The following is a 27,848-nucleotide window of genomic DNA, read 5'->3' on the forward strand; positions in this document are numbered from 1 at the left end:
ATCCTAGATATCACTGAATTAAATATTCCACTTGCAAATATTTATTCAATATATAGTGATATTAGTTGAGAACAATAAAACATAAAAATGATCAATGTAAATCAAAATGAATATCCCATGGAGATCTGGATTTGGAATGATACTCAAAATCAAAGTGGAAAATCAAATTACAGACTGATCCAACTTCAATGGAAATGATGCTCAGCATAAGGAAATGGACAAGGAAATGATACTCAGTATTGTGTGTGGCCTCCGCATGCCTGTATGACCTCCCTACAACGCCTGGTCATGCTCCTAATGAGGCGGTGGATGTTCTCCTGAAAGATCTCCTCCCAGACCTGGATTAAAGCATCCGCCAACTCCTGGACAGTCTGTGGTGCAATGTGGCATTGGTGGATGGAGCGAGACATGATGCCCCAGATGTTCTTGATTGGATTCAGGTCTGGGGAACGGGCGGGCCAGTCCATAGCTTCAATGCCTTCATCTTGCAGGAACTGCTGACACACTTCAGCCACATAAGGCCTAGCATTGTCATGCATCAGAAGGAACCCAGGTCCCACTACACCTGCATATGGTCTCACAAGGGGTCTGAGGATCTCATCCCAGTACCTAATGGCAGTCAGGGTACCTCTGGCTAGCACATGGAGGGCTGTGCGGCGCTCTGAAGAAATGCCTCCCCACTGCCAAACCGGTCATGCTGGAGGATGTTGCAGGCAGCAGAACATTCTCCACAGCGTCTCCAGACTCTGTCACGTCTGTCACATGTGCTCAGTATGAACTTACTCTCATCTGTGAAGAACACAGGGCACCAATGTGGAATCTGCCAATCTTGGTGTTCTCTGGCAAATGCCTATCGCTCTGCACGGTGTTAGGCTGTAAGCCTAACACCCACTTGTGGATGTTGGGCCCTCATACCACCATCATTGAGTCTGTTTCTGGCAGTTTGAGCAGATAAATGGATGTTAGTGGCCTGCTGGAGGTCATTTTGCAGGGCTCTAGCACTGCTCCTCTTGTTCCTCCTTGCACAAAGAAGGAAGTAGCAGTCCTGCTGGGTGGTTGCCCTCCTACGGCCCCCTACACGTCTCCTGGTGTACTGGCCTGCCTACTGGTATCTGTTCCATGCTCTGGACCCTTCTTGCCACAGCTGGCATTGATGTGCCATCCAGGATGAGCTGCACTACCTGAGCAACTCCTTTGGGTTGTAGACACCGCCTCATGCTACAGTACCTCTGGGGTGAGAGCAATAACAAAATGCAAAAGTGACCAAAACAACAGCCAAAAAGGATGAGAACAGAGAAATGGTCTGTGGTCACCACCTTCAGAACCTCTCCTTTATAGGGGGTATCTTGCTAATTGCCTATCATTTCTACCTGTTGTCTGTTCAATTTGCACAACAGCAGGAGAAATTAATTCACAATCAGTGTTGCTTCATAACTGGACAGGTAGATTTCACAGAAGTGAAACACAGAAGTGTTATTGACTTGGAGTTACATTGTGTTGTGTTCCCTTTATTTTTTTGATCAGTATATAAAGTTGAAACCAAAAGTTTTCATACACTATATAAAAAGATACATATGCATGTTTTTCTCAATATCTGACATGAAATCAAAATAAACCTTTCCCGTTTTAGGTCATTTAGAATTACCATAATTTTTAATATTTGCCAAATGCCAGAATAATGAGAGAGAGAGAGAATGTTTTAAGGCATTTTTACTACTTACTGCAAAGTCAAAAGTTTACATACATTTCATTAGTATTTGGTACCATTGCCCTTAAACTGAATGACTTGGGTCAAACGTTTGGGATATCCTTCCACAAGCTTCTCACAATAGTTGGTCGGAATTTGGGTCCATTCCTCTTGACAAAACTGGTGTAACTAATCCAGTTTTGTAGGTCGCCCTGCTCGCACCTGCCTTTTCATCTTTGCCCATACATTTTCAATAGGACTGAGGCCGGGGCTTTGTGATGGACACTCCAAAACATTGACTTTATTACCCTTAAGCCACTTTGTTACCATTTTGGCAGTATGCTCCGGGTCATTGTCCATTTGGAAGACCCATTTCCACTCAAGCTTTAACTTCCAGACTGATGTCTTGAGATGTTGCTTCAGTATTGCCACATAATCTTCTCTTCTCATGATGCCATCTATTTTGTGAAGTGCACCGGTCCCTCCTGCAGCAAAACAACCCCACAACATGATGCTGCCACTCCCGTGTTTCACAATTGGGATGGTGTTCTTAGGCTTCCAAGCTTCTCCCTTTTTCCTCCAAACGTAACGATGGTCATTATGCCCAAAACATTCAATTTTAGTTTCATCAGACCACAGAACATGTCTCCAAAAATTAAGGTCTTTGTTCCTGTGTGCATTTGAAAACATTAATCTGGCTTTTTTATGTTTCTTTTGGAGTAATGGCTTCTTCCTGGCAGAGTTGCCTTTCAGCCTACGTTGATACAGTACTCGTTTCACTGTGGTTATTGACAATATCTTACCAGCTTCCGCCATCATCTTCACAAGGTCTTTTGCTTTTGTCCTTGGGTTGATATGCACATGTCAGACCAAAGCACATTCATCTCTGGGACACAGAACCCATCTTCTTCCTGAGCGATATGATGGCTGGACATTCCCATCTTGTTTGTACTTGTGTATAATTGTTTGTACAGATGATCGAGGCACCTTCAGGTATCTTGAAATTGTACCCAAGGATGAGCCAGACTTATGCAAGTCCACAATTCTCTTCCTGATATCTTGGCTGATTTCTTTAGACTTTCACATGATGCGACACAAAGAAGCAGTGTGTTTCAGGTGTACATTAAAATACATCCACAAGTGTGTCTCTAATGAACTCAGATGTTGCCAAAAAAAGAAGCTTCCAAACACATTACATCATCATATGGGCAGTCCAGAATTGTTTTAAGGCATAGTAATCTTAGTGTATGTAAACCTATGACTTTGAAGTAAGTAATAAAAATGCCTTAAAACATTCTCTCTCTCTTTCTCATTATTCTGGCATTTGGCAAATATTAAAAATTATGGTAATTGTAATTGACCTAAAACGGGAAAGGTTTATTCTGATTTCATGTCAGATATTGAGAAAAACATGCATACGTGTCTTTTTATATAGTGTATGTAAACTTCTGGTTTCAACTGTATATTTATACACAGAACTCCAAAATAACATGTCAAATGAGAATGGATGTTTTATTGATTCTGCTATACTCTGCGATCTGACACGGGAAAATAGTTTCAGTTTAGTATAGCCATTAACAGAGGTACAGAGAGGTAGGAAAGCTCCATTCAAAGTGGTCCTCTGGTGTTCTTTACACTAACAAAAACCTCCACCATCAATTTCCCCAACTTATTTGGTTGAATAAGGGTGAATTGCTCGTGGAAATCTGACAGTTCCTAATTTGGCTTTCTTGCACAGACTAATTAGTCTAGCAGTTCCCAAAGTTTCATTGGCCTTTAGCATACAACCTTTATACAGAAATATGGGCTTACAACAGAATTGTCCATGGAGTTACTGCTGGCCGGTGGAGCGAGCGAGCTGGCAGAGGAAGGTCAACTACCGGGGTCAAAAACAGAGAGCGCAAGTACAAGACAAAAATCAAGAGCCAGAGATGAAGTCAGGAGGTAGTTAAGGTCAGACTCCTGAGGACAGAGTTAGAATTATAAGACACATGAAGGGTTAAGTCAGTCAAAAGTCAACAAATGGTATCAAATAAACTAGGTTGATAGTAGGGTAACATAGGAGAAAAAAAAACAAGGTCAGTATAAGTTTATAACTTATAACTGACAACTCTCAGAAGTGTACTTTAAGTAGTGTGTGGTACTGCTCCACTGACTTTAGCCAAAAACTGATTACATCTACTGGGCTGCTGGACAGCACACACACATTCTGTCTGGCTGGTCAGCACCGCAGGTCCCAGCCAATGCAGTATCTCTGTTTAGACTGGCTACACTGCTCAGAGCTTTTGGCCACGATGTCTCCTCTATCACCAGTGCTACCAGAATGAATACTGTTGCACTTGGTGACAGAAGCAGACATCAATGGAGCAGGTTCCGGTAGGAATTTGACAGGCTCGCTCTGCAGGGGGTATTATGGTGATATTTGGTTGGTGCTGTGAGGGGTAATATGGATATGTATGGCTCTTTGCTGATAAGACTTCAGTAGAAAAAGCCATGATTTATCCAATAGATAACTGCTGATGATACATATTTAGTACAAGGTAAAGGGAAGGTGTATAGGTAAATCCATAAAAGAGCTAGTTTTTCCCTCTTTATCCCAAGTGTCGATCAGCTGGATCAACATTTAGAACAAGATTTGTACACAATATTTTGCATAAATATTTGTCTTTTTTTTTTCTCCAAAAAAGCATGTTTTTTTTTTAAAGCCATGGACTGTTTCCAGTATCACCAGCTCCTGAGAGAGATTCTCATGATAAAGAAGGCTTGCCTACTCTGGAGATTAACAGTTTTAAATGAAACCACATTTAAATATATTTTTTGGATGAGTTATTTATGTACTTGTACAAGTTGTTCATGTCCCCCATTAGACATCTCTTCTCAAGACTAAATAAATGTACCATAATTCTTTTAAATCTTCACTCCTAACAAAAATACTCCATGTCCTTTATTAATTGTGTGGCTTTTCTTTGTACATTTTCTAATTCCATTTTTTCTATGAACTGGTGCCCAAAATTAAATAGAATATTCCACATCATGTCGCACTAATGCTTTGTAAAGTGGTAGTATCACGACCCTGTTCTGCGAGTCCATGCCTTGTTTAATACATAACAATATCCTTCTGGCATTAGAAGCTGCTGATGAGATTGCATGCTGTTATTTAGTTTATGATCTACAAATACCCAGATACTTCTCTAGAAGTGACTCTCCTAGTTTTGATCCCCCTAGAACATACCTAACTAACTCATCTTCAACTTCTTGAATGGCCAAATAGTATCCCGACTCCATCCAGGGTACATAAGGCCATGGCAATGCTGACCTTAAGACCCAGTGAGTGGAAACACTTGGAGCTGAAGAGAAACCCAGGAGTGAGGAGGGTAATCAGGTTGTCTACGAATCCCATTAAAGCGCTGAGTAATGTAGAAAATCAATTATTAAAGGTGGAAAATATTTGTGGAATGAGGCCCATGATGACCATAATCCATGGTAGCTTTAGACCACCAGCTGAATTGGAAGCTATGAGTTTAGATGCTTGTATATTCAAAGGGCATAAGATGTCTGACTCCTAGTAATATGTGGGGTACGCTTTATGGTGCATGTCAAAGATCGGAGTCAGGACACTCGAAGTGACATACTTTTGAATATGAGAGCTATGATGTGATGTGTAAGTCAGACTGATACTGGCGTATTCCACAATATGCATCTACATAGTCCAAGGTGTCCATAGCTTGTGTGCACCGGTTCCCTACCAGTGCCTCCGGGGTCAGCCTTATCCCTTTATAGCCTGTAAGCCCCCTCGCTCGTTTGCATTTCTCTCTGTCCCCCAAACACTGCTAAATATACCCTGTCAGGTTGCAAAGGCTGCAGGATTTCTGTAACCTGAGCCTGAGGCTCTGAGAGACCTCTCCGAGGAGAGGAGCAGAATGTCTGCTCCTGACCCTCTCATCGGGGCTGCCTCCATCATGGACCCTCCACCTAAAGCCCCCCGTCTTCTCTTGGTGAGACCTTCATATCTCTGTAGCCTGCATAGATTTCTTTTTTTGTCTAGATTCCTCCTGTCTGTGCATAATCTTCCAGCACTTGTTTCACTTGTCCCAAGAGGTCTCATTTACTGTCTTGTGTTCTTATTCTCCTATCCCTCCCTTTCTGTTCCCTTCCCCAGATAGCTCCCTCTCATAGAATGGTTGTATGTGCTTATGGCATGGGGGAGTTCTCCTCTCCTGGGTGTGTAGGTGCTTTCTGGGGTTATATATAGGATTTCCTTATTTATACCAACACTGCCTGTGCTCTATTATGACTGGGGGTGTAACAGAAGGCCAAGTTTGCAGAATAGAATATGAAAAAAATAATCTTTCTTTTTTCTCTTTACTATTGACCATACATCACAGCTATATAGTACATAGAGACAACTTTTATGAGGATTAGTCTTTGGGAAATGCCGGGTGAAAGGTTATTGTTTTCTGTTGTCGTCCACTCTGATGCAGGGCCTGTTACCTGGATAAGCAATGTACAGATCATTAATAGCAGACTTATCACACGTGAGGCATTGGGTTCAGCCAGGCGCTGAGGCATGGACAGAGCTGTGATATGGAGTAGTGTGGGAGCTGCTTAGAAACGCTGCTTTGTTATGTTTATTATTATTATTATTTATTATTATAGCACCATTTATTCCATGGCGCTTTAGGGTATGTATTCTGTAAGTAGTGTTTTTGTGCTAATGGTATGTTAAGTGATAATATTGACAGGTATATATATTCAATCCTATCCCAGTTTAGGAGGGGATACTCATTTCATCATTTGTTTAAGATAGTAAAAAAGTAAAAACACCATTGATTATACAGAGATTTTCCAAAATGGTTGAACTGTGGTTAAGCAATCGTTCATTTTATGCTTACACTGCCCAGTTATCAGCTCATTTGTCACACTGATCTGGGTGACTGTCTGTGAAAGAGTTTGGCTAGCTTTAGTTAAAAAATCTATTCATTTTAAATTTGTCTCATTATTCTGTAGGATCTGCAAAAAAAAATCCTGCAGCATTGTGATTTACACGTGTGACCCTCAGTTTAGAGAAAAAAAACTCCATAAAATGCGTATTTCTACCTAGTTATTTAAAGAGAACCTGTCACTAAATTCATGCTGCCCGATCCGCAGGCAGCATGAATCAGTGTTTGGCTGTGCGATTGCAGCCAGGTGTGTTTAAAGGTCCAATTACACTGCACGATTATCGCGATAATCATGAAATCTAAATTGGCTATCGATCACCTGATGAATGATCCTAACGCTTATTCGCTGGGTGAAATTATCTTTTGGATTGCACAAAAGATTGTCGTTCTCGGCAGCGCAACGTCCTGTGTAAACTATTACAGATCATTCAGTGTGTATCTGAAGCCGGGTCAGCCTGTGTAAACAGGTTATTAAATGACAAGCATATTTCCAGTTGGCGGGCTGCTTAACATTGCTCATCGCGCGGTGTAAATGCACCTTTGCTCTAACATGCCACCGTGTTTCAGAGAAGATAGTTTCAAAAGGTGGTTGGGGACTATTGGGAGAGACGTGACTAGACTGGTGCCAGCGGCTTCTCCCTGACTCATCCAAGGTGATCTGACAGGTCTCTCCATGTGTACATTATGGGAGAAACCTGTCAATCAAATGGAATGGGGCAGGGAGAAGCTGGCTGGGGGCCGAACTAGTCATGTCTCTCCCTGAAGTCTCCAGATGGCTAAACCTATGTTCTCTCTGAAAAAGCTGAAATATTTCAAAGTAAAACTTACCTGCCTGCAACCGTGCTGCCAGGCTGTGATTCTTGCTGCCCGTGGTTTTGGCAGCATGAATCTAGTGACAGCTTCCCCAATAGTACAAAAAACAAACTCCTTGGGGCTTTGGGTTAACAGAGCAGCAAAGATTGATCTTCACCTCCCTTCATACTCAGGAGTCAGGGAGCCGAGATTTATAGTCTTGTTTGCATGATCCTTGCACTGGACGGTTGCTTGGTTGTCCCTGGACTTCCTAAACCATCAGAGAAGAAAAGTGTATTGGTCAGAGAATGAAATTACTTAGTGACTACAGCTTTAGCTCTGAAAGCACAGGCACAAATAAATATGTCTGAGATCTCTGTAAAAAGCTCCCAATATCCAAACTTCCTGGACCTCATCAGTACAACCCCTTTTTAGAATAATGCTAACCCCTCAATCAGCTGATCACCCCATGTTTTCATAATTCCCTACACTCAGCTGTTATTATCATCTGGCGAAGCTTTAACTAATCATACATTCTCAGATCAGTCAACATAAGCTTGTTGATGGTTGCAATACTATTATTATTTATTATTATAGTGCCATTTATTCCATGGCGCTTTACATGTATACATAATAAAAATCAAGTACAATAATCTTGAACAATACAAGACACCGACCGGTACAGGAGCAGAGAGGACCCTGCCCGCGAGGGCTTCCAGTCTACAAATAAGTGATTTACTGTATTTTTTGGTGGCTATCTATCTCACGTTAATCAAAAATATCATTTCAGCTTAAAGGATTTGTCCAGCTAATACTCAACGTACCATTCCTATTCCAGTGCTGCCTGGGTTCTCCACTTCTAATTGAACGTGGTGTCTGATTCGCTTGCTACATGTTATAGAGCAAGAGGAGAAGAACCAATATGTGATAGGAAAAACTTTTTTTATCACCACTTATAATTTATTTTTTTCATTCTATGCTCGTTCTGCGTTTAGGAGTCCAGAGGGCGGTCCTAATCAGCGACTGTGGACTTGTGATTAACTGTCAATGAATGATTGCAGCGGTCATATGTCTGTCTGGACCAAGCAGAGAGTAGAGAGCTGGTATCCCCCTGAGTCAATCATTAGCATCACTAGCCACATCAGTGAAGAACAGGTCACCACTACTGTCAGTCATTAGCTGCAGCAGTTAAGCTTCCATCTATATCGAACAGTACTTGCAGAAACTAATGTGGCATCTGGGCAGCATTGGAACCGGAGTGGCAGAGGACTAGTCTGAGAGGCTTTTAATTTTTTTTCCTTCTTCCTGACAATCCCTTTAACTGCCTAGCTCAGACCTGAATTTAACAATATAAAGTGCTCTCAGTTCGTATATTACGCGCAGACACTTCAAGAACAAAGATGCTTATTATGCCTTATCCATATCAGAACAGTTCATTATTTCACAGCATGCTGGTATTACCTAGAGCGAATGAAAGATCTCATACATTAAAAAGCATGTCTATAGATAGTGTTAACATTTTTTTTTTATCTGGTCGTCAGAAATCAATACCATCAAAACCGACGCCAACATCAGAATGAAGATTACCATTGCCTCATGACAAATTGACTCTTAAAAAAAAAATAATAAGACGTCAATTCTCAGTCGCGTTAAAAACAAGTGTGCAGAGTCATTCAGCTACCAGGTCCACTTTAAGGAAAATGTTGATTTTACTGACAGATATCCTACAAATGCCAATTACATGGGTTGTGGATCTTGGACAGGATGTGTGGAAATTTTGTGCCATCCCTTAATAGACGTGGGAGTGAGCAGTCCACAAGGTCTGTTCATTAATAAGACTCTTGTTATTTTACATATTTGTGCATGATTTCTGTAATTGGTCTCCATTTCTCATTAATTTAATTTATGACCTGTGAGATATATATTGTGTATGCCAATTCAGTGGTAATAATAATAATAATCTTTATTTTTATATAGCGCTAACATATTCCGCAGCGCTTTACATACATTATCGTCGCTGTCCCCATCGGGGCTCACAATCTAGATTCCCTATCCGTATGTCTTTGGAGTGTGGGAGGAAACCGGAAAACCCGGAGGAAACCCACGCAAACACGGGGAGAACATACAAACTCCTTGCAGATGTTGTCCTTGGTGGGATTTGAACCCAGGACCCCAGCGCTGCAAGGCTGCAGTGCTAACCACTGTGGTACAGCTTGTGATAAAAATATCATATATTGCTATACGGACAGATGTATTATACCTTTATTTACTACATTTTCACGTAGGTTGTAGATTAATTATATATTGTATAAGGTATAAAAATCTGTTACTACCCAGAAACTGTCAACTTTCAGACTAGCTGTTGATGGATCTTGATGGATTATTAACTCATGGATGTCTGATTACCCTATGAATATTTATAATATACACAGTAAATATCCTAATTTGATAATGATGATTTAGGGTCCATGTCTGCATGTCAACACCCTCACTTTGTGTCCTTATTACAGACACAATGACAATTGACATAGGCTATGCATTCTCTCTATATCATTTGCATGGGGACCGCAGAGTCTCAGTATGGGCACATGTTACAGATTCGTAGAGTCATGTACAAGAGGCCCAGCTGTGCATACACAAGTAGCTGTCAGTCACTGATTAGGACTGCCTACTGGACTCCTAAACTCAGAATGAGCAGTGAACTCACTAAACAAATTACAAGTGGCACTGAATCTTTTTTTTTTTCTATCACAAATCTATATATCAATCTGTTCTTCGCCTCCTGCTCTATAACATGCCGCAAGCGAATCAGACACCATGTTCAATTAGAGGTGTTAATCAGCCCGAAAGCAACTCAAAGTACAAACAGAAACACATAATGAGAATAACAGAGCAATCAACAGTAGCTAGTTTATCTTTTCCAGATGGAAATTATTTTCATGACTACGTATGTTTAGCTAAAAAATATGTGGAAACAAAAAAAACAGGTAATGAAAATATGTTGCATATTTAAGAGACACTATTAATGAAAAGCCTTTTTGGGACATAAATATCTATCAATAAGAGTGGCAGCGCCTGACAAAGCGTCTCTGGCACGGCCTCCCCTATGGACGAGCCGATGTGCCTGTGCAAACTGTGAAGAGAGCTCAAGGGTGCAGGAACCCTATGTACTGATTGGTCTTGTTCCTGGAGGGCGAACGCCCACCCCACAAGCACTAACATCGCCAGTCGTGACCTTATTTACCAATGGCCAAGACCTTAGGCTTTCAGGTATATTGGCCTCATATGGCACTTTTTTTTTGTTAACTGACAATCTGACCCTGGTACAGTAGGTACTAGACCGCAGTATATAGCCCTATAGCCTTTTTGAGGGTCTCCTGAATATTTTTATTGTGCGATTAGAGCTCTTTTCTCACAGCGCAATCGTTCTTCCTTTTCAAATTCTGACTGTGATGGTATATTTTAGCAGTGGTTCTTTTAAAAAATGTATAAAAGTGATAACTATTTTAACTTGTCCCAGCACACACAACCAAGGTCACAACTAGTCTGTGTTGCTCAGGAAGGAGGCGTCATGACGTCACAACCCTGCCGCTGTGATAAAAATATATGTATGTACTGTTTGGCTACGACAAGTGCGAGGTGCCTTTAACCACTGGAGCCACACGGTGCATGTAACAGTGCTGCAGCAATAAAATAATTAAAAACTGATATACTCCTAGTCTATGCAGGGCCATTTAAGGAAATTTTCCGATTTAGAAAACGCCTCTATTTTTTTTTAATGTGCTTTTCTCACCCTTCGCAGGTCCAGTTTGAGTTTCTGCCTCTGATCTCAGTGTCTGTTATTATCTGCAGCTCAGCCGTCACGTCGATAGCTCTGCAGCCAATAACTGAGCTCAGCGGCTCTGCCTGACTTGATGGCACAATCTACTGAGCTCACTGGCTGCAGCACTGTCTATGTGATGTTAGGTCTGGAGACAATGACAGACACTGGCAGCAGCAGTGGAGACTCAGTGCTGGACCTGGGGAGGGTGATAAAAGGATAGTTTTGTTTTTTAAACAAACTGCGGCCAGGGAACAGAGGGTTTCTGAAGCTTGAAAACCGCATTAAGCCTAGTAAGCCTTATGCGTAATACATTCCTGCCACCAATCAAACATTGACCTCCTATCCTCTGTTGTGAATCCCCCTATACTACTTTGCAAACTTCTCAAGTTGTAAAATGAATAGAAAAGCATCCTGCTTCTGATAAGCTCTTGAAACTTTTCCATACATATTTATGAAGCTCATTAGTGGTTCTTTCATGTGAGCCAGGTTGTAGTTTAGCTTTAGTAGCCCTGAAAATTCTTATTAGCATCGCATTTTCCACAAGGAACATTGTTTATTAATCACTGATGAGCTTTGGGAAGACATTTGAGATCTCACCCACTCACCTACCAGGAATAACAGACTTCTCAAAGGAGCACTATACCTTAAATCTGTTGCTTCTAAATGAGCCGATCATTTCATCTTCGCATATAGTGGGGAAAATAAGTATTTGATACACTGTCAATTTTGCAAGTTTTCCCACCTACAAAGAATGGAGAAGTCTGAAATTTTTATCGTAAGTACACTTCAACTGTGAGAGACAGAATCTAAAAATAAAAAACAGAAAATCACATTGTATGATTTTTAAATAAGTAAATTGCATTTTATTGCATGAAATAAGTTTTTGATCACCTACCAACCAGCAAGAAATCTGGCTCTCACAGACCTGTTAGTTTTTCTTTAAGAATCCCTACTACTCCACACTCATTACCTGTATTAATTGCACCTGTTTAAACTTGTTACCTGTATAAAAGACACCTGTTCACACACTCAATCAATCACACTCCAATCTCTCCACCATGGCCAAGACCAAAGAGCTGTCTAAGGACGCCAGGGCCAAATTTGAAGACCTGCACAAAGCTGGGATCGGCTACAGGACAATTAGCAAGCAGCTTGTTGAGAAGGCAACAACTGTTGGCACAATTATTAGAAAATGGAAGAAACACAAGATGACTGTCAATCTTCCTTAGTCTGGGGCTCCATGCAAGATCTCGTCTCGTGGGATAAAGATGATTCTTAGAAAGGTCAGGAATCAGCCACTGGAGGACCTGGTCAATGACCTGAAGAGAGCTGGGACCACAGTCTCAAACATTCCCATTAGTAACACACAGCAAGGGAAACTAAGGACTGGCTATGTAAGAAGCATTTCAAGGTCCTGGAGTTTGCTAGCCAGTCTCCAGACCTGAACCCGATAGAAAATCTTTGGAGGGAACTGAAACTCAATGTTGCCCAGTGACAGCCCCAAAACCTGAAAGATCTGGAGATGATCTGTATAGAGGAGTGGGCCAAAATCCCTGCTGTGTGCAAACTTGGTCAAAAACTACAGGAAACGTCTGACCTCTGTAATTGCAAAAAAAGGTTTCTGTACCAAATATTCATTTCTGTTTTTCTATTTTATCAAATACTTATTTCATGTAATAAAATGCAAATTAATTGTGTAAAAATCATACAATGTGATTTCCTGGATTTTTTTTAGATTCTGTCTCTCACAGGTGAAGTGTACCTACAATAAAAATAACAGACCTCTCCATTCTTTGTAGGTCGGAAAACTTGTAAAATCGGCAGTGAATCAAATACAATATTTTTCCCATTATATGATTCCATGTGGAGTACACTGGTTGCAGTGGAGGCAGGCATATCTGTGCTGGCTCGTAGTCATTCACCGAGGTGCCATTAGGAGAAAATTAATCATTTTGGTTTGTCCAAAAAGGTTTGATCAAGTCACAAATACATGCCTGGATCCATTTGTTATGGCACATCATTTTTCCTTTAAGAGGTTGCCCAATTTCTCTTGTTAATGCAGCTTTCCTCAGACCTGCACTTCTGTTCATATAATCTCTGCTGGTGAAGGAGCCTGTGATCGTGTAAGCAGGTGACTGAATGCAACTCATAGAAGGCACGAGGCAGGAACAGTCAATGAACGGTTTAATCCTTTTGGATGAAGCTGGAATTTACAACAATGAACCAATATAATTACAGGGAATGTTTCGCAATATATTATACTAATGTTCTCCTTACAAGGGTGGTGCGCCCATTCATAGGAGCTACCATGTTAGTTCTTCCTGAAATCTTGGCCCTAGTGGGGGTCACGGGGTTTTCCCGCTAGGCCGCAAGTCCTTCTTACAAAGTCTATCAAGGCACGTTGAGCCTCCTGTGCACCAACCGGCCCCTCCCCACCTGTTGTCCTAACCCAGGCCAACCCCGGTACCTTATGTTGTAGCTGAAAGTGACAGCCCTGCTCACTCATGCCGTCCCTCTGTAACCGCAGGCATGCTCCTCTCGTCGTTGTCTCTTTGCGGATCTTTGGTGCTTGACAATAGGAGGATGTCTCTTAGGCTTGGGGTGGAAAGGACTGGGTCCTGACTCTCGACGAGTCTCATCTAGCCTCTGGGACTTGACCAGCGTAGGGTGCAGGTTCTGGTCTTGACCGGCACAGTCTGATCTCTGGATTTTGACCGGTGTAGATTGAGACTCCGGGTCTTGACCGGTGTTGTCGGGTCTCTTTGGTCACACTGGGTGTCGTCTGGACCTTGTCTGGTGATGATCGGCACCTTGGTGGCATAAGCTTTCCGCTGCTATCTGTCACGCTAGTCTCAGAACCGCCTCTGGTCCGTGTCTGCTCTGCATTCCTCCTTGGCGCCAAATCCCTCCACAGTTTGGCGCACAGGGCTTTTATATTCAGGAACTCTGTCCTGCAAGGCACCTGACCAGGTCCCGCACAAGAACTGCTTTCCCCTACAATTTTCCTGGTGCCAATTGGGTCCGCTTGATTTCGTCCAGCCAGCAGATGGCAGTTTTTCATCACTAATGCCACATCGTACAGGGGCTCTTCAGGTGTTTCTCTTCCTCTTATAACCGGACCTATCAATCAGCCTCCTCCATTAGAAAAGTAGCTTTCTCATGTGAGGTTTTTCAAATTGGAGGAGGCCAATGGACTGGTCCGGTCACAAACCCCTCTACCAGCAGCCATGGTATGCACTATGGTGTGAAAAAGAGTGACAAACAAGCAACGGTAGGGGGAATCACTTTTTTTCACACCACTGTATGCATTGGTCAGTTTGTGAATTAAGCTGCATTAATAAGTGAAAGTGGTAAATTTTTATACATTTTCCTTAGCACTGCATATAACAAAGACAGACTGGTACAACTGCTTAAAAGGGAACGTTGTATATGGAGTTCAATCTATGGACAATAGAAGAAGATGATCCAAATGATATATAGGTTAGTTGGAAAAGATTCAGTATAACTTGCATTCATTCATTGAAATCCCTGATGTTTGTATGTACAGTGCTACTCAGTATTATTGGCACCCCTTCATTTTTTCATAAACTGTACAATATCTTTAGAAATAAATGTACCAAAGTTATATCCTCAGGATTTTTTAATTAGTGGTGCAAAGTAATACAACAATAAAACATTGTTTTTCAACTTCCATGTTGCAATTTCAAAGAAGAAATAGAATAAACAGCATGTGCAGCAATAAAGGTACCCCTAATTAATACTTGGTTGCACACCCTTTAGGATTGACGACAGCCTCCAAACGTTTCTTGTAGCCATCTATAAACTTCTTGCACTTCTCAGCTGGAATTTTCTCCCACTCTTCCTTTGCAGTTTGTTCAAGCTCTTGAATATTTGGAGGGTTCATTTTCCCAATGGCAGATTTCAGCTCACCTCAAAGATTTTTAATGGGATTGAGGTCAGGACTCATTGCTGGCCATTTTAAAACAGTCCATTTTTATTTTTCAACCATTCCTGTGTACTTTTGGATGTGTGCTTTGGGTCATTGTCTTGCTGGAGGACCCATGATCTTCGACTCAAACCAAGTTTTCTTACACTGGGTAGGACATTTCGCTCTAAAATCTCTTGTTAATTCTCTGATTTCATAATTCATGTGATATGGTCAAGGCCTCCATTATCAGATGCAGCAAAGCAACCCCACAGCATTATGGATTCTCCACCATGCTTAACTGTTGGTAAGGTGTTTTTTTTCCTTATAAACTTTATTGCGCCATCTGTAAACAAACTGTTGCTTTGCATTGACAAAAAGCTCTATTTTTGTTTCATCTGTCTACAGAACATATTCCCAGAAGGATTGTGGTTTGTCAAGGTACTCTTTGGCAAAGATCAGTCATTCCTTTTTATGTCTTTTCTTCAGCAATGGTTTCTTCCTTGGCTTTCGCCCTTAAAGCTCTGCTTGGTTTAGTGTGCGGCGTGTGGTACTTGTTGAAACCATGACCCCCGACTGTTCCAGGTTGGCCTTCAGGTCTTTGGATGTTTGACATGGTGTTTTTTCCATCATTCGCACCAACCTTCGAAGACATCTCTTGTCAATTTTCCTCATTTCCTCACGTCAAGGGAGGTTCTTGACGGTTCCATGCTTGCCAAACTTCTTAATAATATTGTGCACTGTTGAAACTGGGATACCAAGGTCTTTGGAGATGGCCTTATACCCTTTGGAAGTCTTGTGTTTGCTAATAGTAGCAGTTCTGATGTCCTCAGACAGCTCCTTTGTCTTCACCATTGTGACAAAGTAACAGGGCCTACCATGTGGCTTTTTAAAACACTGAAGTCATCATTTATTGTCTAATTCATGTCACATGGGCACCGACAATTAATCACAGGTGATTTACGTGATTTTGTGATTTACCACAGACGAATCAAAATGTGTTTCCATACTAAATTAATGTAAAGGGTGCCAATACCAGTGTCACAGCAAAGTTTTAGGTTTTTCTATTTTTCCCTCCCATTGTTTTTTGTTTAAAATTATTGTTTATCATTTGCTCTTTTGTATTCAACACGAGTGCTCTATCCAAAATAACTGTTTCACTTGATTCATTTTTTTCAGGAGATATTCCACTTTATGTGCTTAAACTTCATGGGTGCCAATAACGATGTGCAGGACTGTATATGAGTCCAGTGTGCGGTCCTACTAGTGATTGACAGCTATTTCTGCATGTAGTTGTACAAGGAAGACTGACAATCACTGCATAGGACCACCCACTGGAGTCAAACACCAGGGATTTCAATTAATAAATGCAAGTTTTACTGAAACTTTTCCCACAAATCTCTGTAACATCCTGCCTGCAGAGCCGATAAAATCAAAAACCATTTTCAACATAACAGCTTCCCTTTAAAGAAAACTCCACTCTTTAAGGGGTTGTCCAGGCTTAGGATATTGATAACCTATCCTTAAGATAGGTCAATATCAGATCTGTGGGATCCAACACCCGGCATCCCAAGCCTTGCTGTTTTCAGCTCCAGACGGATGTAACAGTTAACTCTGCTCATGGTGTAATGCCAGTTGCTAATACAGTTCATCTCTTAAAGGTTTATGTCCAGTCATTAAAAAAATAAACACAAATAATAATATAACAATTTCTGAAAACAGCTTAAAATGTTATAAAATAAAAAATAGCAGTGACGTTGTGATTCTTACCTTTCCTATCCCCTGCTGATAAACGTTCTGATGTTTCCCGGACAATCACGGGGCTAGATGGCTTATGATTCGTTGTCGGGAAGGACAGATGCAGGCGGGAATCAGAAAGCATTGGAACCGGAGCGGCAGGGGATTGGTAAAGTGCACTTTTCTACCTTGTTAAGCTTGACAACCCCATTAATTACATGATGGGGCATTGGATGTTCAGACAAGAAAGTAAATCCAGAATTTTTTATCACCAGTGTACTGCAGAAAAAATTCTCATGTTAAGGTTAAGCACATAGCCCTCATAGTGTATATACTGTATTATAGGAATACTTTTAGGAGAGAATGCTGTGCCTTACATATGGCAGCATACAGACTGGCTATGGATCTGTAATACATACAGAGTGCACGTGCACTGCAGTTCGTACACTTGAACTTTAGTGTTCAAACAGGTTTATCTGGACAAGTATTAATGGTTTATCCTTAGGACAGCCCATCAACATTTGATCAGTCAGGGTCTGACTCATAGTGCCCCAATCAATCAGCAGACTGACGGGGTCTTCATTGTTCATATAGTCATAGTACCATATATATGGCTGTGACTGTGCCTTGTTCTGCAGATCTTCCTCTTCTCTTGACAAGTCATCAGTATTACAGTACCAAAAGCACCTTTAGGGCATGTTCACACAAAGCCAAGATCAGCATAAAAAAATCACTTCATATTCACTTGTAAAAATCTTACCGTTCATTTTAATAGGAAAAACGCCTTTAGTGTACATCCACATAGGCTTTGTATCACTATGTAGAAATTCTTGGACTATAAAAAAAAAAAAAAAAAAAAAAACCTCTGTGTGAACATACCCTTAGGGTGCTAGCTTACGTGTGACACAGTGGTACAGAGCTGTCTAGACTAGAGAAACAAGCAGAATTTCAAGCATCATGAAAAAAAAAAGTTGAAATCAATACAAAAACAGTAAAGCGAAGTATTTACCGTGTATAGTAACTCAACTTTGTACATTTTTCAATTTCATTTTATTAGAGGTAGAATTGGACTTTAAGCATTATATTGGTACCCTCCAGAAATGTTCCTATTATAAATTGATCACTGCTATACATAGCCATAGCTAAAGTGGAAAATGTTGCATTCGTGCTCGTGCAGAAAATAGGTGATGTGGGTGGATAATCAAACAATGAAGTAATCACAATGGTGGAGCAATATATAGTTCACTCGTATATATTGTATATGAATTAAACAGAACTTGCCATCACAATATATCCAGCAGTGTGTGATGTCACAATTTACAGCATTGTGTATAGTCATGATATATAGCATCATGTGACTTCATTATATACAGCATTATGTGACATCATTACATATAACATCATATGCCATAATATACCGTAGCAGGTGACATCACTGTATACAGCAGTGTGTGAAGTCATGATATACAGAAGTACGTTGCATCGTCAAACACAGCAATATATGACATCATTAATTATATACAACAGCATATGATGTCATAATATAGCGGCATGTGATTTTATTATATACTGCAGCATGTTACTATATAGAGCAGTGTCTGAAGTCATAGTATACTACATTGTGATGTCATTATAGGCAGCAGTGTATGGTATCATCATATACTCCAGGTTTTCGTGGGCCCCGGGCGAAAGAGTCTCAGTGGACCCCTTTAACACATATCACGATTCATGATGCACAGATACAGCAGAGAAATTTAGATATAGTACAATGACAAAGATTTCACTTACTTCTTACATTACATGAGTGATATCTATTGCAAATTTTACAATGGCTCAGAAACCGGCAAATCCTCACAGTGCACAGTGCAGACCGGACAATATAGTCCTCCATACAGTATTATGGGCACCACTAAGTCCTCCATACAGTATTATGGGCCCCATATATTGCTCCATACAGAATAATGGACTCCATATAATGCTCCATACAGAATAGTGGACTCCATATAATGCTCCATACAGAATAATGGACCCCATATAATACTCGATACGGGACTGGCCCCCATAAAATGCTCCATGCAGAATATTGGCCCCCATATAATGCTCCATACAGAATACTGGCCCCCATATAACGCACCATACAGAATACTAGCCCCCTTATAATGCTCCATACAGTATACTGGCCCCCTTATAATGCTCCATACAGAATACTGGCCTCCATATAATGCTCCATACAGAATACTGGCCCCCATATAATGCTCCATGCAGGCTGTGCCCCCATATAATGCCCCATGCAGACTGTGCCCCCATATAATGCCCCATGCAGGCTGTGCCCCCATATAATGCCCCATGCAGGCTGTGCCCCTTATAACGCCCCATGCAGGCTGTGCCCCCATATAATTCCCCATGCCTCCTGGGCCCCCATATAATGCCCCATGCCTCCTGGGCCCCCATATAATGTCCCATGCAGGTGCCCCATGTAATGGCACATGCAGGTGCCCCATATAATGCCCCATGCCTCCATACATAAAAAAAATCAAATACTCACCTCACCTGCTACCGCTGCTCTCATCGCTGCCGCTGCTCTGAACTCCTCAGCGTCGCCGTCTTCCAGCTCTGCGCTGTGACTGCTCAGAAGAGAGCGCGGTGGAAAGACGTCATCGCGCCCTCTGACCTGAGACGTCACAGTGCAGCAGCCACAGAAGATACAGGACCTGCTGTGGAAGCACGGGGAGAGGTACCGTACAGACCAAAAGTTTGGAGACACCTTCTCATTTAAAGATTTTTTCTGTATTTTCATGACTATGAAAATTGTACATTCACACTGAAGGCATCAAAACTATGAATTATGTCAGAGGAAGAATAGGCACACACACGACAGTTCACTTCAGTACCTTTACTGGTGGTGTTTCTGGCACGGTCCAGGGTACTTCAGGGTGAAGGGTGCATATCAAGACTCTCGCCAGTGAGCGGGTGTGGGGCCTCCTGTTTCTTGCCTTTCCTCGATAAGTTTCTGACCTGCCTGGAGCTAGGCCTAACTTGGTCTCTGTCTTGCACCTGCTGACCTGGTGGTAGGGCCTTCTGTTGGCGATCACACTCCCTGGTCTCTTGGGCCTCCGTGACTCCTGACCCAGGTATAACAGTCAGCTTTTTGGTGTTCCTGGGACATATAGTTCGCCAGGGGTACCGGTTATTCCTGCTGGGGATATAGACCCCCTGTAGGCGCGGACCAGGTGTCCGGTAAATGGTTTTGGGGTGAGCTGGTTAAGCTCCTCTGCCCCCTAAGTTGCTCTCTTTCCACTCGCCTTCGGGGTCCTCACTAGGCTTCACACTGCAGCAGGCACACTGCACTTCGCCGCTCTCTTGGCGTCGGCACGCCCTAGGCTAACTAATCTGAGCTCCTTGAGTCTGAACTGACCTGACAGCCTCTCTGGCTGCAGCAGACTGACTGACTGCCTAGCTCCACCTTCCCTTTTTATATCCCTAACGGGCTCCCTCTGCTGGTCTGAGGTGGGAGGTGGAGGTGTGAGAATGCTATGAGGGCCTCTTGTGGAGGAATCCGTCCATGCACCCCTCTGGGATCTGTGGCACCAATGTGCAGCAGGGCGCCACATTTCCTAGCAGCTATTTTACCATGAAGACCTGCTGCACAAAGTCTCCTCTTAACAGTTGTTGAAGAGATGTGTCTGCTGCTAGAACTCTGTGTGGCATTGACCTGGTCTCTAATCTGAGCTGCTGTTAACCTGCGATTTCTGAGGCTGGTGACTCGGATAAACTTATCCTCAGAAGCAGAGGTGACTCTTGGTCTTCCTTTCCTGGGGTGGTCCTCGTGTGAGCCAGTTTCTTTGTAGCGCTTGATGGTTTTTGCAACTGCACTTGGGGACACTTTCAAAGTTTGCCCAATTTTTCGGACTGACTGACCTTCATTTCTTAAAGTAATGATGGCCACTCGTTTTTCTTTACTTAGCTTCTTTTTTCTTGCCATAATAAAAATTCTAACAGTCTATTCAGTAGGACTATCAGCTGTGTATCCACCAGACTTCTGCACAACACACCTGATGGTCCCAACCCCATTTATAAGGCAAGAAATCCCACTTATTAAACCTGACAGGGCACACCTGTGAAGTGAAAACCATTTCCAGTGACTACCTCTTGAAGCTCATCAAGAGAATGCCAAGAGTGTGCAAAGCAGTCATCAAAGTAAAAGGTGGCTACTTTGAAGAACCTAGAATATAAGACATATTTTCAGTTGTTTCACACTTTTTTGTTAAGTATATAATTCCACATGTGTTAATCCATAGATTTGATGCCTTCAGTGTGAATGTACAATTTTCATAGTCATGAAAATACAGAAAATCTTTAAGTGAGAAGGTGTGTCCAAACTTTTGGTCTGCACTGTAAGTATTGTGTCGGGGCCCTGAGAGCAAGCGGGGGTGGGGGGGGGGGGCGCTCACGGGTCCCATAGCGCGCTGACACCTGCTCAGGGCCCTTGCCCGGGTGCGCCGGGTGCTGACGCCGGGCCTGTATGAAGTCATTATATACAGTAGTGCTAGAAGTCTTGATATACACTACTGTGATGTCATTCTATACAGCAGTGTGTGACATCATGATATACAGCAGTGTGTGATGTCACTATAGAAAACAAGTCAAGATTATATGATATCATTATATACAGCAGTTTCTGAAGTGATGATCTACTATACAGTGATGTCATTATACACAATGGGATGTGACATCATTATATACAGCAGCATGTGACATCATTATATGTAGTGGATCGATACGTGGTGTTTATATATCTGTACTAATAAAGTACCACCTATATTGGATGCTGGGAAATGTTTCCTTTGTTGAGTACTTGTGGTCTGGAGGGACCCTGGACTGTTCAGACTATGCATCTGGCAATTGCCTCTGAATCCAGGACTGTTCATTCTCCTACATACTGATCATGGTAATTCGGTGTTGGGCCCTTTACTGGGAAAAGGAATGTACGGTTATAAATCAAATATATTTAACATTGCTCTTTCTATGTGTTTTTTCTCTTTTTATTTGACACTTTGGTTGCTCATCTTTTCTAAGGGCGGCGAATGTGCTGCTGTGAAGGACAATGCTGATATCCGTTCATGATATGTCTCCGCATACAGACACATTTATCAATGGTCGCTATAAGAGCTCTTTCTTCTGTGATTGTGTACTGAAACAATGTGTCCAGCACAGAACGTCTCACTTATCCTGATACAATCGTTCCTGTTACATAAGCCCTGTCATATGGATGGATTTTAAATAGAAAACCATGGCTTCTGATCGTTAATGACTTTTTCCTTGTCTTGTGAAGCTGCTATCATTGTAGATAGGTCTATGCGGCAGACTTGTGTGCGGGGAGCCTGTGTACCACCATAGGGACCCCATATTCACCTTATTAAGGTCATAATAGCCACAAAAAGCTTCTGTGAAAATTACCTGCGTAATATGGCATTTGACAAAGCCTACTACCTATAACTATTATTTACCTTCTATTAGCTTCAACTTAGATTTGCTCCATTACGACCCAGCTACGATCAGTTATTTCAGTCTAGGGGCCATGCATATTAAAGCTGTAGACCCAATGCTCGTTCAGCTGGCAGCTATCTCTTGCCTATACACATTAAATGAACATTGACTTGACCTGCCACTTTCAGTGGGCTTGGGTAACCACTAATGCATAGAAATCCACCACTAGAAAATGTCAAGGGAAATATAAATTGGGCATTGGGGATTTCAACATACCTGATGCTTTGTTCTCATGCAAAATAAATTGTTGCTACAGGTGTTTGACAGAAGCTTGTCCTCATCTCAATTGAGAATACATGCATGCTCAGCCCAATTGAGCGTGCATGTGTATGAGGGAAGGCTGTAGGAATAGCTGTCAGCAAACTTTAAAGTAGCTAATAGCAGATATATCCCTATAGGTGATTGATATTAGGAGCTAATACAATGAATATGGCTGGAGGGTTAATTACTTCCTATGAGAAAATCAAAATGTTATGACAATTTGTCAAGAAATGAATCACACTGAAAATTAGAAACAAAAAATCTATGATAATTATTAAAACTGGAAAATGTTCTGTGCACATTGAAAACGGATGGACAACCCAGTGTAAGGCTGGATTCATACTATATGTCCATATTACACTGCTTGTACTTGGAGCGCAATACCCGACTCTTACTGCAGGTGACCTAATCTGAACCTGCTGCCTCATACATGCCTATAATGCAGTTAGTTCAGGTCAGGAGTCCTGCGGTCAGCCATGTTTTGCTGTCTGAGCACAGACCAACATCTGATACCCAGTGGGAGAATATCGATTGAGGAGATCCACTAAATTAGCCCAATAGGACAATTAAGAAATGATGGTTGTGACGATACAGCGTAAAATCTTAATTATGCCAGACACTTTCTGATGGCAAGAGCAGTATACCTTTATTTTTATGTTGACTTTTTAACCTGTGTTCTTCTTTAGTTGATTAACACAGACCAATATTTGTATAACCCTGAATGTTGAATTCTGTTTGTTTGTAAACAATCATGTTTAATATGCTAATGACAAATTGTACTAAAAGTCAGCTAGATGTTTATTTACAAGAGCCCCTGTGATACCAAGTATGTAAATTGATTAGCTCAAACAATGACCTGGTGAGCCATGCACCTTTACCTCTTACCTGTGGCTGATGACCTTACACAGATGTAAATATAAACAGGGATGTCTGTAGTGCTGTAAGCATAATCAAGGAGCATCAGAAAGACTTTACAAGGAGAATGAGAGACAACCTTCAGGAAAGTAGATAGATAGCTTGGCATCCAAGAGACACAGATTTGGATTTTACATGATTCTAGCCTAAGGGTATCGGCCCTGACTGGAAAGATACAGCTCTGCTCCATTGGCCAACAGAGAGACCATGGATATATTTTGGGGAGACCAGGGTGGGACGAGGAAGTCACCTGGCCCCATAGATATGTTGTTTGGGGTTGCGAGGAGGGACCCACCGGTCGTCTGGAACCCATGGAGACATTCCCTGGAACCCATGGAGACATTCAGAGAAGCCAGATTGGGATCCACTGGTCATCTGTCCCCATGGAAACTCTCGGAGAGGCCAAGTTGAGACCCTTGGGTCTCCTGGCCTTGTACCTCGATGGACTGCTAGCTTCCTAAGCTTGCCGCTACCTTCTCTCTGTGGAGGCCCGCCAGCCAGAAGCAGGGGGCCACTGGTTGAGGTAGTTGGCCCTGGAAGTCTCCAAAGTCGCAGCTGTTCTATCCTAGGCAGGCGGAGAAGGAAGGGTGAGACTGTTTAATGTTGTACTATCTTGGGCATTTGCTGGGACTGTTCTGTGTGTTTATTGTCTGCTTTGTGGTTCAATAAAGTATTGCCATGCTGTTTTACCCTCACCCTGTGTTGTTCTGAGTAGCGTTACGCCCACGGAAGACCCCGGGTCTTCACATTTTGGTGGCAGCGGTGGGATTCTACTCAGCCCAGCAGAGCTGGGGGAGCTGCAGGGAACTGGTGTTCGCACACACCGTTCAAAGGACTCCACAACCAGGAAGACTTGTAGACCGACTCAGCAGACCATAGGTGAGGCATACACAGCGGGTTTCGGATGCTACCATGTCCAACCCCACCAGCCTGGCCTTGGGAGGAGGACCGGAAAGGATCTACAGCAGCAATAAGAAACAGCAACTACAGGAACTGTGCCAGCTTCAACGGATTGAATACCAGGCTACCGACACCCATCGGATTTAATTCCGGAACCACAGGCTGCTGAGGACGGCATGTGTGGACGCTATGGATACCAGTCCGTTTTCGTCAATTACGTGTGGAGTTTATTCGCAAGGAAGACATGGAATATGCTCTGAGGAAACTGGATGATGCAAAGTTTTGTTCTCATGAAGGTGAGACCTCTTACATTCGTGTCTGTGCTTAAAGACATGGCGATGGACTGTCTCCAATAAGTGGAGAAAGATGATTAGATGACTGAGATCCTATCATGTCTGGCTAATTAAGATTGGGGGAGCAATGTGATGATACAACGTAAAATCTTAATTATGCCAGACATACTTTCTGATGGCAAGAGCAGTATACCTTTATTTTTATGTTGACTTTTTATCCTGTATTCTTCTTTAGTTGATTAACACAGACCAGTATTTGTATAACCCTGAATGTTGAATTCTACTCGTTTGGAAACAATAATGTTTACTATGCTAATGAGAAATTGTACTAAAAGTCAGCTAGATGTTTATTTACAAGAGCCCCTGTGATACCAGCTATGAAAATTGATTAGCTCAACAATGAGACCTCATGAGCCATCCACCTTTACCTCTTAAGGCCCCATCACACTTAGTGACGCTGCAACGATCCCGACAACGATACGACCTGTCAGGGATCGTTGCTGCGTCGCTATATGGTCGCTGGTCAAACAGGCAGGCTCACCAACGATCAGGGGAGCAGCGACATCGCGGAAAGAATCTTTCCACGATGTTCTGCTCCTGGTTACCAGCCTGCTGAAGCAGGAGCAGGCTGGTTACCATGGTAAACATCGGGTTACTAGGGGCACACGCGCACCTAGTAACCCGTTGTTTATCATGGTTACCACTCTGCTACAGTGAGCGGGAGGTTACCGCTCACTTTAGCAGGCTGGTAACCATGATAAACAACGGGTTACTAGGTGCGCGTGTGCCCCTAGTAACCCGATGTTTATCATGGTTACCAGCCTGATCGCTGGTCCCGCTGGTCACACACAGCAATGTGTCCTGACCAGCGGGAGGGCAACGACCAAAAAATGGTCCAGGACACTTTGCAGCGATCAGCGACCTCACAGCAGGGGCCTGATCGCTGCAAAGTGTCACACATAGCGACATCGCTGGTGAGGTCGCTGTTGCGTCACCAAAACCGTGACACAGCAGCGATCTCGCTAGCGATCTCGCTATGTGAGACGGGGGCTTTACCTGTGACTGATGACCTTACACAGATGTAAATATAAACAGGGATGTCTGTAGTGCTGCAAGCAGAATTAAGGAGCATCAGAAAGACTTTACAAGGAGAATGAGAGACATCCTTCAGAAAAGTAGATGGATAGCATGGCATCCAAAGAGACACAGATTTGGATTTTACATGATTCTAGCCTAAGGGTATCGGCCATGACTGGAAAGATATGGATCTGCTCCGTTGACCATCAGAGAGGCCAAGGCTATATTTTGGTGAGACCAGGGTGGGATGAGGAAGTCACCTGGCCCCATGGATATGTTGTTTGTATTTGCCAGGAGGGACCCACCAGTCACCTGGAACCCATGGAGACATTCAGAGAAGCCAGATTGGGACCCACCGGTCATCTAGCCCCAGGGAAACTCTCAGAGAGACCAGATTGGGACCCTCGGGTCTCCTGGCCTTGTACCTTGATGGACTGCTAGCTTCCTAAGCTTGCCACTAGCTTCTCTCTGTGGGGGCCTGCCAGAAGTGGGGGGCCACTGGTTGAGGTAGTCGGCCCTGGAAGTCTCCAAAGTCGCAGCTGTCCTATCCCAGGCGGGCGGAGAAGGAAGGGTGAGACTGTGTAATGTTGTACCATATTGGGTATTTGCTGGGACTGTTCTATGTGTTTATTGCCGCTTTGTGGTTCAATAAAGTTTTGCCACTCTGTTTTACCCCCACCCTGTGTTGTCTGAGTAGCGTTACGCCCACAGAAGACCCCGGGTCTTCACAATGGTCTAAGCCTAGAGCATGCAACGTTTATAGCTGTTCTTCCATATTAGTTAAATCTTTAGTATTATGTATGACAGTGGTACCCAACCTGTCTTAATTGGAGAGTCACATTCAGCTCTAAGAGAGGGTCGCGAGCCACAACCTGGCCTTCCCCCTTAGAGTAGTGACGTCCTGCTCGCACCTTCCTCAAAGTTTCGACACCCAAAGCCCCCATTACCAGTATAATGACAGTCAAAACTTTCCCACAGAAATCATAATAAAGCAGAATACTTACATCTAGGGGTTCCCACCATACCCCGATGTGGTACTTTCGCATCAAGCACTCCCACCAAACTCCCACAACCAGCTTCAAGCACCTCCTTCTACTGTCAGTATCATCTGCAGATTACTAAGAGGAGAGTATATGTGCATCCAGGTCTGCTCTTCTGTATGGGTCACCATCTGGAGACCTGCTCTGATGTTTGCTAATCATGGTGCTAATGCACTAAGCTGGCAGACAGCTGAGAGACACACATCACAGGCCCCTGATATACGGGGACCTCCCAACTGCTAACCACTGAGCCACCGTGCTGCCCCGTCAGCAGATCTTACAGTAAAAAAGTAATGACATATTGGATTGTAGTTAGAGGCGATAAGTCATTGCTAGAGCCTGGTTTCTGGCAGCAGCTTGTCTCCCTCTCCCCTCTAAATAAACATGCACATTTGGGGGTGTGGATGGGGGTTCTACATGTTAATGGGGAGAATTGGGGGAGAAAGTGGTCAACCAAACGACAACTATGCTCATTGCATGTTGTATGGCCTACTGAAGATCTCATGAACATGGTCATATTACAAGTCCTTACTGAACAGAACCATAATATAGCACCCATAGCTACGAGCCAAAATGCGTCAGTGTGCATCAGAGATCATCACAGACTCAGGTCTCGTCTATGGTAATGTTCACATGTCCAGATTTGTTTACACTCCAAGTGAAAAAAAAAAGTTACTTTTTTTATCCTAGTTATCTGAATATGGAGGAACCATATGTTTAAATATGGTGACATGCTTCATTGCTCATTGCATTATATGGGTATTTTTCTCTAAGTTTCATAATCATAAAGATTTGTTTTTTTGAGTCCTGCATGAATCGAGCGAGTTCAGTGACTGGTTGCAGCGATAAAACGGTTCTACGGGCAGCAGAGTATACAAAGAGTAAACAAGGCTGGGTAGTGGCAACAGAAT

At 42.7% G+C, this 27,848-nt stretch overlaps 1 protein-coding gene across 6 annotated transcripts in view; it reads left to right on the plus strand.

Annotated features, from left to right (window-relative positions):
• Positions 1-27,848, plus strand: part of CACNB1 (calcium voltage-gated channel auxiliary subunit beta 1) — a 105,752-nt gene that overhangs the window by 10,010 nt on the left and 67,894 nt on the right. Inside the window, exon 1 of one of the 6 annotated variants that reach the window (XM_073683424.1) lies at positions 5,550-5,682. The exons of the other annotated variants lie outside the window; for them this stretch is intronic. Coding sequence (XP_073539525.1) covers positions 5,608-5,682 — 75 coding nt within the window. The 5' untranslated portion in view covers positions 5,550-5,607. Of the gene's footprint in view, positions 1-5,549; positions 5,683-27,848 lie in introns of those variants that run through there. 6 annotated transcript variants of the gene reach the window in all.

The sequence above is a fragment of the Phyllobates terribilis genome, unplaced genomic scaffold, assembly GCF_046119375.1.
Source record: "Phyllobates terribilis strain yellow unplaced genomic scaffold, ASM4611937v1 Scaffold_5__5_contigs__length_657084704, whole genome shotgun sequence".
Classification (NCBI taxonomy): domain Eukaryota; kingdom Metazoa; phylum Chordata; class Amphibia; order Anura; family Dendrobatidae; genus Phyllobates; species Phyllobates terribilis.